We start from the raw sequence: 17,636 nt of genomic DNA on the forward strand, positions 1-17,636 counted from the left end.
CTTGTTTAGGTGTATTAAGTTTGGTTAAGTGTAGTTTCTCACTTGCTTGTACGTGTATTAGTAGGTGGAGTAAGTTTAAATTTGAATTTTGAAATATCATTAGTTGAAACAGTAACATTTGCGTGTATATTTTTTACCCCTATTTTTTGAATAAAAAACAGAGCATTATTGCAGTCCTTAATTTCTCTTTTGTTCATCAGTTTTTCTCTTTCGTTTCCATGCAAAACTAACAATTGGTATCAGAGCTTTAAGTAATCTTAGAGAGCCTGATAATTTAATCTTCATTCTTCTCACTTTCAACCACGGTTTCGTTACTCTATTTGTCAAAACTCAAAACATTCAGTTTCAATGGCACAGCATCCAGTCTCTCTCACTCCTCCAGTGTTTAATGGCAACTAATAGCATATGTGGGCAGTCAAGATGAAAGCATTCCTTCGTGGACAGGGTTTGTGGCAGTATGTGGAAGAGAATCATCAACTGCCTCACTTGGGACCGAATCCCACCCTGAATCAAATCAGGATGCATGAAGAAGAAGCTGCCAAGGCACCGAGAGCTCTCTCTCATATTCATGCAGTAGTGACTGACCTTGTATTCACAAGGATCATGGCGTATGAAACACCAAAGGAAGCATGGGATAAGTTGAGAGAAGAGTATACGGGTAGTGATACAACAAGGGGTATGCAGGTGTTGAACCTGAGAAGAGAATTTGAGTTGCTGAAAATGCAAGAAAGTGAGAAGGTAAGGGAGTACGTTGATAGATTAATGAGTGTGGTTAATAAAATTAGATTGCTTGGGGTGGAATTGAGGATAGAGAATTATGAGAAAGTGTTAGTAACGCTACCTGAAAGGTTTGGCTAAAATCTCCTCTCTTGAGGATTCTAAATACCTGACTCAAATAACTCTAACTGAGCTGGTTCATTTTTTACAAGCTCAAGAACAAAGAGGCTTTTAAGGCTGGAAGACGCGGTGAAGGTGCTATGGGTTGCAACACATAAAGGGAAGTTTTGTGCAGGCTGGAAATAAGAGAAATGCAGGAGATAAAAGCGGAAGAGAAAGCTAATGGTCAATGGAACAACATGGTTGGATAAAAGAGTATCCACCATGTTCCCACTGCAAGAAGAAGGGACACTCGAAAAACGTGAATTCAGTGTAGAGCCTGCAAACAATTCGGCCATATAGAGAGTTTGTAAAAATAAAGGGGAATCCTCTCAGCAGCAAGCTCAGATGGTGGAAGATTTGCAGCAAAGGCGGGAAGCTGAGCAATTTTGTGGCATCCTATGGTTCTGCCTCATCATGCAATGAAACCTGGTTGATTGATAGTGGATGCACAAGTCATATGACTCCAAATTTGCAAAGCTTCATCAGCTTAGACATGGCGTTTCAATCCAAAGTCAGAAGGGAATGGAGAATTTGTGGATGTTAAGGGAGAGGTGATGTGGCTGTGCAAACTCATCAGGTAACTAACTGATTCTGATGTGCTTTATGTTCCTGAATTAATCAAAGTTTACTTTGTAGGACAAATGTTAGAGAGAAAATAGTCATACATTTTCAAGATCAATCTTGTAAGATATTAGATAGTAAGGGCAGTACTCATGAGAGTTAGAATGATGGGAAAAAGCTTCCCATGACTGGAAAAATTTAGAATTCAAGCTCATAGTGCTAAGCTAGATGAATCTGAAATATGGCACAAGCGTTTTGGCCATTATCACTATCACGGTTCTCAAGCAAGCTCAGACCAAACAGATGGTTCTGAACCTGCCCGAAATTGATGAAGTAAACACCATGTGTCATGCATGTCATCTTGGCAAGCTGTCAGACCATCCTTTCCTGTGAACCAAGCTTGGAGAGCTTCAGAAAACTCCAACCTTCACACAGACGTATGTGCCCTATGCAAACACCTTTCTTGAATGGGATTTGTTATTTTGTATTCTCCATTGATGATAAAACTAGAATGTGTTGGCTGTATTTCTTGAAGCAAAAAAAATGAAGTAGCTGAGTTTTGGAAGGTTTAAGCAGTTGGTTGAAAACCAAACTGGTTTGAGTATCAAAATGGTGAGAGTGACAATGGGAGTGAGTACACATCAAAAGAGTTTGAAACAATCTGCATAGAGGCAAGAATCAAGCACCAATTTAGCAGTCCTTTACTCTACATAGAATGGAGTAAGTGAGAGAAGGATAGAACCGTTGGGAGATGGAAGATGCATGTTGGCTGAGAAGAAACTGCCGAAAAGTTTTTGGGCAGAAGTTGTAAACACTGCGGTTTATTTACTAAATAGGTTTCCCACAAAAGCCTTGATCAACCAAACTCCTATGAAGCTTGGTATGGGATCAAACCTACTGTGGATCATTTAAGGGTCTTTGGCAGCACCTGTTATTATTTGTTCCAACAGCCAAAGGAAGAAGCTGGATGATAAAGCAACTATAGGCATTTTCATTGGATATATTAATATTCCAGGCTTGTAAGTGTATAATCCAGAAACCAAAAAGATACATGTCACTAGAGATATAAGGGTTGATGAGAAAGGTGTTTGGAATTGGAAGAGAACAAAGTTAATAAAGAAGAAAGTCCACGGCAGATTGATGTGGTGTTAGTGATAGCTGTTGAAGAGATGCAGTGAAATTGAAGAAGGCTCCGGTTAGAGGTACCGTTCATGGCTGAGTTTTATGAGAGGTGTATTGGCCACACTTGAACCACTAACTTCACTGAAGCAGCAAAATCTGAAGCTTTGAGAGTTGCTATGGCAGGAGGTTGGCAATGATGAAAAAATCAGACCTGAAGCTTGTGGACAGACCAAAGGATAGGAATGTGATTCAAGTCAAGTGGATTTTTCAAGAGAATATAATCCTGATGGTTCCGTACATAAGCACAAAGCAAGGTTGGTTGTCAAGGGATTTGCTCAAAGACATGGAATTTATTTCATGATACATTTGCATCGGTGGCAAGCTTGACACGATTAGATGTTCTTGCTCTTGCGGCCACAATCGGATGGAAAATATCCAACTGGATCAAGTCTGCGTTTCTAAATGGATAGCTTAATGAAGAGATCTATGTTGAGCAACCGGAGGGGTACCAGGTTCAAGGCCAGGAGAATAAAGTGTATCTTTTGAGAAAGGCCTTGTATGGCCTAAAACAGGCTCCTAGAGCCTGGTACAGCAGGATCAATGAATACTTGAGTAGCTTAGGTACTTGAGAAGTCCCAATGAACATACATTATATGTAAGAAACGTGGAGGGTGAATTGATCATTGTTTCACTGTATGGTGATGACTTCTCATCATCGGTAGATAGTCCAAGTAAGGTGGAATGAATTTAAGAAGCAATGAATTGTGAGTTTGAAAATGACATATCTTGGATAATGTCTTACTTTCTGGGTATGAAATTAATCAAACTTCAAGTAGGATATTTGTCAATCAGAAGAGGTATGCTGTGGTATGTTCTTAAACGGTTTGGCATGGATAAATGCAAGCCAGTCAATACACCTCTGGTTGCTACTACAGAAATTGAGGCAAAAAGGACGGGCTTGTCAAGGTGGATGAGAGTTTATACAGAAGCTTAATAGGTTGTTTGCTGTATCTATAGCAACACCGGCCTAACTTAATGTATGCTACAAGTCTCCTCTCCAGGTTTTAGACTAATCCAAGTGAAAATCATTCAGGCAACTAAGAGGGTGCTTAGATATATTAAAGGTAATCCTGGATTGGTGTGTGATTCAGGAAATCTGAAAGTTTCAGCTTGTGATATTCGGATGGTGACTGGGCTGGATCAATAGATGACATGAAGAGTACATCCGGCTATGATTTTCTTAAATTTTGGTTTGTAGTGGAGTGTGGCTGTCAAAAGGCAGGCAACTGTAGCTCAGTCACAGCAGAAGCAGAATACATCTCTGCTGCTGCTGCTGCTGTGAACCAAGCCATTTGGTTCAGAAGATTTTGAATGATCTTAACCAAACTCAAAGACGCCTACTGTAATTTTCTGTGACAATCTGTTTACAGTTTCTATGGCAAAAATCCAGTTAATCATGGTCGTACCAACATATAAGATAAATACCATGTAGTAAGGGAAGTGTGCAAGATCATGAAGTTGAGTTGATACACTGCCGGGGAAAGAACATGTCCGCTATATTCTGACTAGCCGTTGTCCCAAGCCAAGTTTGAATACTTCGTTCAGACTTGGTGTTTCCAGCAATGATATCAAGGAGGAGTGTTGAAAGGTGATATCATGCTGGAAATGCAGAAAGTGTGCAGAATTTTGAACTGCAGTTTAACGCCGTTGATCTCCAGTAATTCATGTGAAGCAGTTTTTTTTTGTGTCACTGTGTTTGATTTGTTCAGTGACGTGTTTAGGTGTATTAAGTTTGGGTTAGTGTAGTTTCTCACTTGCTTGTACGTGTATTTAGGTGGAGTAAGTTTAAATTTGAATTTTGAAATATCATTGTGGAAACAGTAACGTTTGGTGTATATTTTTACCCTTGTTTTTTGAATCAAAACAGAGCATTATTGCGTCCCTAATTTCTCTTTTGTTCATCATTTTTTCTCTTTCGTTTCCATGCAAAACTAACATGACGTTTACCTTATCTCCTCTCCAAAATCAGTACTACTTGGCTTAAAGCTCTCCTTTTCTCTATAATGAATCGAACTCGATATGATTTTTTCAACTCCCCTTGCTTACCACTAGTGTCCTGAGTGTGTTCCCTTCATGATCTTGACCTTTTCAAGACCACTCCGATTGCTGATCCTGAAGTTCTTTCATCACCACTTCTTTTTGCAATCATATACCTTTCACTTTTACCAGATTCCATAAATTCTTCTGTCCGATTTTTTACATTTCTGAACCCTAAAGATGTGCTCGTTTCTTTATGGCAATTCATGATGAAGGCGAAACCCAAGGATCTGCCTCCACTGTCGCTAGAAGATGCATTTGAAATTTTTGTGAAGGGATTTCTCCGTGTGGATCCTATTGGGATCATGTTTTAGGATATTGGAAGCAGTTTAGAGTTTCCAAGCAGATCCTTTCTTGAATATGAAATATGAAAGAGGAGCCTTTACTCAATATAAAGAAGTGCGCAGTTTGTTGGTCGGCCATTTTCTTTAGAAGAAGAAGAAAATGGGACTGTGCAGAAATTCTGACACTATGTAGTTTTGAGAAGATGAAAAACTTGGAGGTGAATAAGAATGGCTTCTACCGTGTTCGCAAAACTAAAACGATGTATTCTTAGAGAAGGAAAGGTTGGAGATTGGGAGAATCATCTACAAATAAATGGCGAAACGTCTTGATGAAATTCAAGGCAAAAGTTCCAAGGTTCCGGTTTATGTTTTAGTTTTACCCAAGATTAGTGATCTTTCTGTTCTTCTTGTGGTTAATTAAGTAGAGTTTGTATTACTTTCATTTCCGTAGTAGATGATTGTAACTTGTCAGATGTGGTTGAAAGATTCAGATCAATTACAAATATTTTCTTTACATTCTATTATTAATTAATATCAACCCTAAAGTATACATAAATTATTGTAAAATCACCATCATCTACCACCTAATTCAAATTTTATGATCAAAGTTGAGAATAGCTAATATCATCAAACCACAAGGTTCATCTTCAATATCTAGTGGGTTTCTTAGCCCAAAATACAAACTTATAGCCCAAATCAAATAAAAATTCATTCAAAAGGGGTGTCAACCGAGTTGAACCACTCGGCTTGGCTTGTTAAATACTCAAACTCGGCTCAAGTAAGGCTCGAATTAGGTACCGAGCCGAGTTTGAGTCTACCCCGGCTCGGCTTGATTCGGCTCGCGAGTCAATAGTGGCTCGTTTAGGGTTTTTTTGCGAAAAATACAAGTTTTAGGTTCGTAATTTGATATGCAAAAGGTTTAAAAAATCGTAAATTAACCCTTAGTTGCAATTAACCCAAATCGCATAAACAATTTCCACAAAATCATAAGCCCTATTGTCATATTGCTAATCATTGTTTATGTTGTGTAATTTGTTGATGTATTTTGATGTGATTTATGTTGATTTGGATGCAAATTTACCAAAACTTGGATCTGATTTGTGTAAAACAAGATCTGTAGGTTATATAAAAAAATGGCCAAACAAGCCGTAATTGAGCCATAATCAAGCCAATTCGAGCTCGAGTTAATCGAGTTATAATCAAGTTTTTCGAGTCGAGTCACGAGCTAGCTCGATTATAATCGAGTCGAATTTTCCTAACTCGGTTGACTCGTGACTCGACTCAAACTTGTCTAATGCTTAACCGAGTCAGGCTCGTTTAGAGTGATACTCGGCTTGACTTGGCTCGTTTACACCCCTCTCCTTATTAAATCAATTTTACCCCATGGCCTCTGCCTCTGTCTATGCTGATTTTGATCAAGAACCTTCAAATCGAGAAAGCAACGATGAAAATCATTAACAACAAGAAGAAGAAGAAGAAGAAGAAGAAAAACCAATATTTGTCAGAAATGTAAAAAGAGCCCTTCCTAAACAGAAGGCTTGGGAAATAGCAATTATCACTTATACGAAGGGGTCATGGTGTGAACAGATATTTGGGGTCGGAGTCTTGTGAACTTTAAGCCAAAATCCAGTGACATTCTCTTAGCCTCATTTCCAAAATGCTACTATTATGATAATGTGTCCTTTTCTTCAAATATGAAGACATAAAGAGTTGGCTAAGTTTCTAGGACGTCCTTTCTCAATTGAGGTGTAGCTGAAGAAACAACAAATTAAGCTTTGTACTTTTTTAAAAAATTGAGTAAGTTAGAGGTGAACAAAGGTCACGAAACTAGAAAATAAAGCTTTCTTTAGGCGAGATGAGGTTTCGAAAAGCTTAATCGGATTACAAAGAAAACACTTGTTGTTTCCAAGGATTTCATAATAATTAAAATATTGGATAGTTGGCCGACACATGACATGAAAACATTAATATATAATGTTTAAGATGGGGTCGACTGAAATTTTTTTATAAATTATAAAACAATCTTACATTGTTCAGGGTTTCTTTTACAAACAATACAAAGCCCTGGTCTTATCAATCATAAATACAAACATACTATTTTTGGATGATCAAACAGTTCAATAAAAATTCGTTGATATATTACTCACGAGGTCATGAGTTCGAGTCTCTTCTCAAATACTAATAAGGATAATCACTAGAACTCTTATTCGACAATAGTTATAAGATCTCGAAGAATTAGTTAAAATGCGAGTAAACTGTTGCGAACACTTCCAATCATAAAAAAATAAAAAATCATAAATACAAAGTTACAAACACACACGTGCACATTAACAAATAAATCATTAGAAATTTGTAAAAGATTGAGAATCTTACGTCTAATTATATGGTTAGAACGTAAATCATCCCATGATGGAACCATCTTTATAGGCGAGGCTACCAAGGTAAAGGGGATTCAATCTACTTAGAATTCTAAAGGATTTTATACTACTAAAATCCTATAATTCAAAACCCTTTTTGTTTTGTTTGCTGGGTTTTTTCTATTTCTTTTTATAATTTATAAATTTGAATTCAACAACTAAAACGAAAATTAAAAAAAAAAAAAAGTTGTTGTCGGATTGACAAAGGATATAGCGACAAACAAAGAAAGTATTAGAACTAAAAAAAAAAAAAAAAAAAAAAAATTAAAAAAATTAAAACATAACACTCGCCGCTGGCAATGACTTCCAGGCTCCAGCAGCCAAGCAACCCAGTGGCTAGCTCTCAGTTTTTTTATTATTAAATAATAAGAATTAAAAAAAAAAAAAAACATATTTTAGTCATTTATATTTGAGTATTTCATTTTTTAAAATAAAAGTAATTTAAAAATTGAACAAACAACATCCTAAAAAACTACATATTTAAAAATGGCCATCACCATCCCAAGCAACAAAGCAGCGGTCCCCACTGAAACACAAGATCTGTGCTTAATATTAGAATACTAATTTCCAAAGTCAATAGCTGCAGCTGCAACAAAGCTATGGCAACCATTATGAAAGAAGAAGATGATAGCGAGAGAAGATGATGAAGCTTTCCGAAAAGCCACCAAAAAATGAAGAGATTGTCTCAAGCTTCCCCATGGAAGACATTGGATGACTGATCAACTAGATCTACATCAATACAAAGGCTATTGGCTAGCATCCGCACCCTAAAAGGAGTCATCTTCATCCACGATTGTTCACAACCCAATCTACTGATATTTTCTTAGCCACCTCTCGAAAACGGTACGACGTGGTTCAGAGCTCTCATTTCACCACCATGAACCGATCACGCTATGAGTTTTCTTCACACCCTTTACTTACACTGGCCCTCATGATTGTTTTCCGTTATTGGACTCATACAAAGTCAAAATGAATCCATTTCTAATCTCAAACTAGTCCTTCGCCTCGCCTTTTCTCGACTCATCTCCTTATAGTTGTTCCCAATCCATCACAGACTCTTCTTGCCGTTTCGTTTACGTGTGCCGCAATCCAAAAGATGTTCTTGTTTCTAAGTGGTTCTTCTGAACAAGTTGAGGTCCAAAGACTTACCGTCTTTCACTAGAAGAAGCATTTGAGCTTTTTGTGAAGATTCACATGATGGACCATTCTGGGACCATGTGTTAGGTATTGGAGAACAAGTTTAGAATCCCGGAGAAATCTTATTCTAAATATGAGGAAATGAAGAGGGAACCTGTGGTTCATTTGAAGAGATTGGCTGAATTTTGGGTCAACCTTTTTCAGCACAGGAAGAGAGTGAAGGTGTGGTGCGGGAAATAATTAAGCGTGCAGTTTTAAGAACTGAGCAACTTGGAAGTAAATCAACAGTGCCAGAACTTCAGCAACCAACTCACTGTTGATAATCGATTCTTCTTCAAAAGGGAGGTTGGTGATTGGAAGAATCATCTCACGCCTGAGATGATAAAATGTCTGGATCAATCACAGAAGAGAAATTGCATGGTTCTGGATTGACACTTCATGTGTAAGTGTGAAGAGCATTTTTCTTTTTCTATTCTGGGTGGCTTCCAAATTGTAATGCAAGCAATGTTGTCCCTGGAGTTCTGGGTGGCTTCCAAAATTTTAGGTATTACAGAAAGGTTCATTGATTCTAATTACATGAAAGCCCAATCATACAGAATTTACCTAAATGCCATATGGCCAACACATGCCGATTTGCCATTGTACTTTAAGCTGTTGCACTGAACTTAATCAAATTACTCAATTTCTGAAAGTGAGTACTATAGTAATGGATAGAACTGTACATATAAACAAGCTTTAAAAATTGCACATAGTTCCAAGTAAATATTTTCCAACTCAAGAAATTCTTTAAAAAGGGAAGACTTCAAAAGAATTAATTTCAAATTATCTCACAAATACACAATGATGGCCAGATTATCTGGACTGTTTTAAGTTACAAAACAAGAAGAAGAAGAAAAAGAAATATTCCGGTTCAACTATGTTATAATCCGAAAGAGCTGAGAAATTATTACAAGAATTGCTAAAGAACAAATAATTCTACAGCTTGCAGAAAGGGAAAAAGAAAACCCATCAGCCAAAAATGAATCCCCCACAACTCTTCACCTAGTACCTTTAAACTTTCTAATGTATATGAAATTTGTTTTCTTTTTCGATACTATGGTAAGAAAAGGAAAAATGAAAAAAAGCTCCTAAAAAGTCAAAATTTTCTACTTTAGACTCTACAACAATGCGATCACTGGTAGAGGATTTAAAATATTGAAGATCCATTAAATTACTGATGATCAAGAAGAAGCAGATTTTAACTTGTGACACAATCATCGACATACGGGTGGCTTTGATTTATATACCGTTCCCATAGAGGCTTATACCTGCTAATGGCCAATCTCAGCCATGGCTTCATGTTTCCATTGAAGTGAATAACAGCTGCACTCTCAATCAGACGATTGTCAATGTTCATATCATAACCCAATCCTAAAACATGCCATCTCCGATCGAGTGGCTCTGTGAGTCCATAAAAAGCTAGAAGAGCAGGAGGCAGAGTTCCCAGCTTCCACAGTGTCCGATCAGCATTCTGCTGCTGCCAGTAATGATACCGTGCAGTCACATTTGCTTTCCTCCAAGCAATCAGATCAAATACATTCATACCAAAAGCCCATCCACATGCCTGCGGATCAAACTTTGAGCCAATTATTGGATTTGAGAAATTGAGATACTTGTAATAACGATGATATGCTTCAAGACAAGTTTCGACTGCACCATTCACATTTCCATGTAAATCCAATGAGAAGAGTGGTGTCAGATCCTTCTGAACAACAACATCATCATCGAGAAAAACTATTTTTTCCAATTGAGGATAGATCTCTGGAATGTAAAAGCGAAGGTGATTTAGCAAAGACAGGTACTTTGGATTCCGCAATTTTGGCTCAACACTCATGTCTTGATACTCACCAAAATAATAGGCCCGTGATTCTGCATCAAAGAGCTGTTTCACAATGGGAGCATATGAAGCGTTCAACCATGAGAACTCTTCTATATTCTGCACTTCTATAGTGGAACCTTTGAAGTCATTACTGAGGAGCCAAGCCTGCATAGCTCCATAGGTGACTCCATTGGTGACAATGTGGAAGACCATCTGTTTTGGATGATCAGCATTGACGACAGTAGAATTGACAACCACAGAGGTAGCCAGCACATTATCTGAAAAAATGCAAAAATGATAGAGATTATTGTCCACAAGTCGCATAGAATTCTTTCTCTCAGCAGCAAGATCTTGAAGAGGCATGCTTTTAAGCCAATCAACTGTGAGCTTGACTTTTAGGCAGTGGAGACTCTTTGGTAGTGATTCAGCTGCCAATTGCCCAAACAATGTACTCTGAACTGTTGCTGCATTTGCACGCTCTTCAAGGGCTTGAATATGAGATCTCATTGTCATTATTGTAGTTGCAATGTCATAATGCACATCTTGCGCTTTAAAGATGAGGGATGATAAGCTACTTATAATTGGCTCTGCTTCATCTAGTGTAATAGGCTCTCCTCTCATAGCAGCTTTCGAAAGCAAAAGCTGGCAACTTCTGATCTTCTTGCTGAGCTCCCAAGCAAGGTGAAGGTTATTGTGCTCTTTGGCAATGATGACATAGGCCTTGGCAAGTGTCATTTGCTCTGCTAACTGCCGAGAAAATGAGGTAGCACTCAATATTTCTTCAGTAAAATTTAAACCCTCACGGGCAACCTGCTCTGTTCTTGCACTTTTTTCCTGGCAAAGATAGGAAGAGAAGAGTAAGCCCCAAAAGTAATTAATCCAGAAACCACTGAGCAAGAACACATAAACTATTTATTATGCTTAGTTAATATTCAACTACTTCACAGAATTTATTTCAAAGAATAACTTGCTGAGAAGGATGACATTGCAAGAAGTGCAAAGAGGCCCAACATGGTGAAACATTTAATTGACAGCAAAAATAACAGCTTAAAGATTGACTTGGATGATTTGATCAAAATTTTATTTTCCAATTAACTACTTCACCCTTGTATCTAGGGCTGTAAGCGAGCCCGAGCTCGGCTCGAGTACCCTCTCGAGCCGAGCTACGAACCACCCACTACTCGGCTCGATAGGCTCGTGAATGACTCGAAAGGGTATAAGTGCTATTTTTTTAAGTATCAGAGGGTTATATGTAATTTACTATATCCAATATAAATTATCCCACTTCCTAAACCCTATCTTCTTTCTCCAGCGCCGCCACTTTCTCCTTCCCTTTTCTTCATCTTTTTTCTCCTTCGTCTTTTTTCTCCTCCATTTTCCTTCTTCTTCACCTTTCTTCTTACTTCTCCTTCACTCTTCCATCTCTTTCCTTCTCCCTCCTCTTCTCTTTTCTTCTATCTCTCACAGTCGATGGAATTTTGAGTCATACATTTGTGGCTATTTGGCTTTGGATCTGATGATGGTTGGTGATGATTTGTGGGTTGGCTTTGTATTGGGGCTATTTTGAAGGATTGTTGATGGATTGCTTTGGATTGAGGACTCATAAATGAGCGGTTCGCGAGCTGAATTCGAGCTCAAAATATTTAACGAACTCGAGCTTCAAGCCTGGTTTTCAGAGCTCGTCGAACTCGAGCTCGAGCTCGAGCTCGAGCTCGTTAAATTTTCACGAGCCGAGCTTCGAACACCGTAGTGTTCGGCTCGGCTCGGCTCGTATACAGCCCTACTTGTATCTAATATTTAATTTTAAAAAGGAAAAAAACATATGTGTGGACAGATTTATTGGTGTCCCTCAAACACAACCAGAAGCCTAAAAATAATCATCAATCAAGAAAATCTGATAAAGGTTGAGTTTGCTTCAAGGAATTAAGTTTTGTTCTTAAATCAACACTACGTTATCTAGATGAATCATCAAGATCAGTGGTAACTGCATTCAGGAAATAATGTAAATCAGAGTCAGTAGAAGTACTACTGTATTTAAGACCTATACCCACAAGAAGGGGGCACACAGCTGTTCTAATAGTGGAAGCTATGGTAAATTCAGATCATGAAGACAGTGAAAGGTCATCAAGAAGTGGCATAATGATTCCACAGGAGTGGCACAAGTAAGAAGTGATTGCAGGTACCAATATGGCTGTGGTGGTAGAAGTGGTGATGGATTAAAAGAAGCTTCTTTTCATTTGGTTTTTTTTCTTATGCATCCTTATTATCAAGACTTGCCGCAAGAACTCAAAACGACACTCTGATATCAGTTTAAACACCAATAAATACTAACTAAAAATTAGTGCACCAGAAACATAATTCTCTACTACAAATTACCAAAATTCTTTAGTAGAACATAATATATTCAAACCTTCTTAAATAGTATGATGTTTGTGCCTCTTTTTCAACCTAGGGAATGGTTTGGAAGCCACTTAAATAGGGAACACCAATCAGTACCTTAGGGATGGCAACAGGTCAGGTCTGGGACAGGTCTATTGAGTCCAAGATTTTTTCCCAAACCCAAACACGAAAAAAAATAAGATTCAGAACTATTACCTTTTTCGTCCCAGACCCATCTCATTAGGGTTTTGTACTTGCAAATCCACAAATTCATGGACCAGATGAATTTCTTTTATTTATTTTATATAAGAAATAGAATATTTCTTTTGCAGGCCTCAGTCTTGGACGAGTTTGCCTAGGCTTCGCCCGGACACCCCCACCCCAAAAAAAAAAGGACCTAGACCCATCCCAAACTTGTGACTGGTCTTTGTCCCAGACCTGTCCCTTTAAAGTCTGCGCTGTCCAAATTGCCATCCCTAACTACCTAAACATATTGGCCAACTCCAAGACCGAATTAAGACAATATCACAACTCCATGAAGAGAGAAGGAAAAAGACATTGCCTCTTGATGAAACCAGGTGATGAATTCCCCATAACTACTTATGAACATTCATAAAGCAGCTGTTAAATGTATATGCTCTTGAAAATTCTTCCATCCTTTCTTCAGAGAATATTAAAAGACAAATGAAGAAGTTTGAGATTTAAGTAGGATGAATGTTTTAAAAAAGCAATATGGACCACATCATCTACAGCTTCCAAGATGCCGAATAAGATTCAAGAATATCACAACTATTCAGCAGTAAGGCATTTTGAATATTCTTAAGTTTGTCACATGGGTAAAAGCTCAAATAATGCGGGGAAGGCATAAAATATGTCATATTCAAAAAAAAAAAAAGGTGCATTTGGCCCAGAATTAGCGGAAAACATCTCTACCATCTAGAATTTCTTTAATAATGTGTTAAAGAATAAAAGAAAGCTAGATAAGACAACAAACATCACACCCTAAGTTAAATATGCTTGATTTATGACCTAAAAGAAAACTGGGAAATGCTAATACTCAAAAAATTTCACACGTGGTACTACCGAATATTTGCATAAGCAGGATGACAAAATCTCTTTTAGGAGCCTAAGATGTGAGATTAACATCATTTTGTAATTTTGAGTTCAAGGTCACATGATACAGCTAAATCCTTAAATGGTTGATTTCTTTCCTCGAAAAATACATTAGCATGGTATGAAGAGAAAATCCATTGGTTCTGAAAGATCCCCCACTCCTTGAGAAGGAAACTCTCGCTTTTCAGACAATTGTCTAAAATCTAAGCAATGCAAGTAAGAAACTTTTGAGATAATTCTTAAGATAAGTTATGAAGGCCATGATAAAAAATAATATTCAAAATATCGATAATGCAGGAGATATTTAAAAAAGAAAGGAAAGAAATTGAAACAAGACAATCCAAAATTATACTTTTGTCTTAATGAAATGTTGATCATCAATTACAGGGGAAAAAAAGCCCATTTATGTATCCAATAAGACACTGATAAAACCTAAGCTAAAGTTCACATGATTCCCATAATTTGCATGCAATTCATACTTCTATCCTTTTAACTCAAAAGTAAAGGAAACCTCACATTTCCTGTTCATGCTTTGCGACAAATAATCACCAAAATGTAACATTTCTTGTCTTTCATTAATATTACCCACTCACATTCTCACTGCATCCCTTATTTCAATCAAAAGTATGATAAATAAAACAACATCATCAACAAACATACAAGCACATTCATTATAAGAAAGATATGTTCACCATTGAACTAGTGAGCAGCAAGAAAATAGCATAATTCATGAATCTCAGGGCTTGCAATAATACTTAGTGCCAGTTGAGTTACTGTTTCCAACATCTAAAAACTCCCGACAAGGCTGCTCAGCATAGCCCAAGCAGTCAAGAACTTCAATAATAAATATGTCCCCGGTATAGATTATAATACAGAATTTCCAGTTTCCAGAAATGAACATAGGTGATACAATAAGAGATTTATTATCAGTTTTAGTTAAAAATGACAAATTTCACAATCAAAAGCCAAAAGTTCATTGATAAATAGTATTGAATTGATACCCTAACACTTTTATACATAAAATGATAGTTTGATGATCTACAATAAAATCAATATTTTTAGTGATAAAAGGATTTATAATGATAAGAGTACAACATCACAAGTATCAGCTGAACCTTTCTTAGGGAAACTCAACATTGACAGAGACATCCAGTCCTCTGCTACAAAGACCACAAAATCGATAATGAAATGTAACCAATTTCACAAGACATATGTTTAGCAAGTCAACAAACTTAAAATCCTGGACATAGCCCCTATAATTTAACAACTCAGAAATCAGAACTATATCATGTTCACATGTGAACACTGAAATTAAATATCTTTATCCGGAGACGTTAAATCCATACATACAATGATACACATCGAATTCAAAACCTCAATTACAAGAACAATCTAAACAAAAGCACTAAAACTCAATAATTCCTTTCATACTTTTTTATCAATAGAGCATCAAAACTCCAAGACCAATTGAAAACTTAAATATTAACACAGAAATCAACATCCCAAGCTTCAAGATCAAATAGGCAACTCCAAAATCAACCCAACATATAGAACTAAACAACTTGATATCAATAAAACGAGAACATCACATAAGATCAGAATTATACTAAAACAAAATAAGGGTTCTGAAACTACAATTACCTGAACTATTTTATCACCCCGATCTTCATGTTGATTATGGTGAAGTACAAACAAAACCAATCCCACAAACAAAAACAAGCCAAGAAGAACCCAGATCCAATCAGAAAACCTCCTTCGAACCGGGCGCCGATAGTCGGCAGCCCGCCTCCGCATCTTTCACTGATTCTCTCCACAATTCAACACCAAATCAAGAATCGAAACCGACCCATGTACCAGATTTGATCACCAAATCAATGGGCATAAACAAAAAAAACAATGTCTAAGCATCCCAATCCCAATATGGACGAGATGAACAAGAAAAGTTGAGTAACCCTTTTGTGTTTATATAATCCAAAGACACATAAGAAGAGTTGGGAGGAAGAAAGTAGAGTGAATGTTTTGTCGTAAACAGTAAGGACGGAAGAGTAAAAAAGATTGATATAAATTTAACCACAAAGGGTTTGTTTCGTTTCTTGTTTGTTGGTTTTTGAATGTAAAAGAGCTCAGTTACGTTTGTATATGAATATGAAAATGTCAGGTTGTTTCGGTTCGGGGAGGGAAAGAAAAGAGCCACCCACAACACCACATGTGATGATGTCTTCTTTCTTAATAATTTACCATTATTCTCTTAAACTTTAAAATTTACTTACCATCTTCAACTTCAACCATTTATGGAAATATATATCAAATACAGTAACATCGAATTTCTAATATTCAATACAATGCTATTTGCCTGGTGTTTTGACGGATACATTCAATAATCACAATTTCTCAAAATGTATAATTTAAAACATATCTAAATATCTACAAACTCATTAGAAGATAAAATAAAATTTTTAAATTAATAGCAAAAGATTTGTTCTACATGGGTTGTGTGTAAAATACTTTTGTGTCTTACTTAGTAATTTTTATTATTTAAAAAAAAAAAAAATTTAACAATTTAAAGTGAAAGGGGGCTAACATGCAATAATTTGCAGCTTTTGTGTCGTTTCTTTGAATTAAGATGGCACTTTATTGAAAGAGTATTCCTTACCCTTAGCCCACTTAAAGATAATGCAACTTGCAATTTTTGTAGAATCAATCAAATAGGGTAATTACTAATTACACAACCACCCAAAAGGTTTTAAAAATTATCAGTTATCACTAATCTTTGACATATTTAAAATCTCATCTCTAAATTTTTTATATTTAATAAAAACCAGTCCGGTTGATGGCTAATGCTATTACCAAATTAGGCATGCTTGATTTATGATCTCCAAATAATTTACAAACTAAAATATGTTATAATTCAACTTTTTTTAGTTATATCTTAATATCTCCGTTTGGCTTATTATTTTTACCCATATTCTCAATCCTATTCCCCAAATATTGTTTGACACATTATTTGAGAAATATTAATCTATTTTTTAATTACTTTTAGACCCTTTAAGTTTATTAATTTCATTAAATACCCCTAATAAAATTTAAAAATTAACAAAAACACCTCCATCCACCAATACTTGTCATATCTTTGGCCATCAAATGGACATTTGCGCCCGTCGACAGCCAGATTTGGTAGTAGATCTAGCTTTTTCCGACCAGATTTGTGGTGGATCTGGCTGGAAAATGCCATATCAACGCCATACCCGCCTGATCTGACCAGTCTGTGGTGTAACGCAATTTTTCGATCAGATTTTGGCGGTGGTGGCCTGAATCTGGCACTATAGATGGTGGGGGTGTTTTGTCATTTAAAAAAAATTTATATATTGGGGTGTTTATTAAATTAGCAAACCTAAGGGTTTTTTTATAAATTTTTAAATTTTACCTCGTAATACTCCCCTATTCAACAATCCAATATTATTCCCAAAATTCTATCCAAAATAATAAAACAAACGGACCCTTTAATATTTGGGTCCGTTTGTTTAATATGGGCGGAACTAGGGGTGGCTCCCTAGGCCTGTAATCGAACCGAACACAAACGAACAGCCCTGTTCGAAACTTGTTCGATAAGCATGTTCGATTGTTTGATTTCATGTTTGAACTCGAACGAACACAAGATGACTATTCGTGTTTGTTCGATTAACAAAAGGCCAATTCGTGTTTGTTCGACTAACTCGTAAATATCTGTTCGAATAACTCGTTCGATAACTTGTAAATACCTGTTCGAATAACCCGTTCGAATAAAAAATA

At 36.6% G+C, this 17,636-nt stretch overlaps 1 protein-coding gene across 1 annotated transcript; it reads right to left on the minus strand.

The window, feature by feature from the left end:
- Positions 1-9,403: 9,403 nt before the first annotated feature.
- On the minus strand, positions 9,404-16,074 carry LOC116132889 (probable galacturonosyltransferase 11). The gene is made up of 2 exons (XM_031418567.1): positions 15,489-16,074; positions 9,404-11,189 (listed from the first exon to the last, which is right to left on the minus strand). The coding sequence occupies exons 1-2, from the start codon at positions 15,639-15,641 to the stop codon at positions 9,735-9,737; spliced, it is 1,608 nt and encodes a 535-aa protein (XP_031274427.1). The 5' UTR covers positions 15,642-16,074; the 3' UTR covers positions 9,404-9,734.
- Between the last annotated feature and the right edge of the window lie 1,562 nt (positions 16,075-17,636).

The sequence above is a fragment of the Pistacia vera genome, unplaced genomic scaffold (assembly GCF_008641045.1).
Source record: "Pistacia vera cultivar Batoury unplaced genomic scaffold, PisVer_v2 Contig261, whole genome shotgun sequence".
NCBI classification, from domain to species: Eukaryota; Viridiplantae; Streptophyta; class Magnoliopsida; order Sapindales; family Anacardiaceae; genus Pistacia; species Pistacia vera.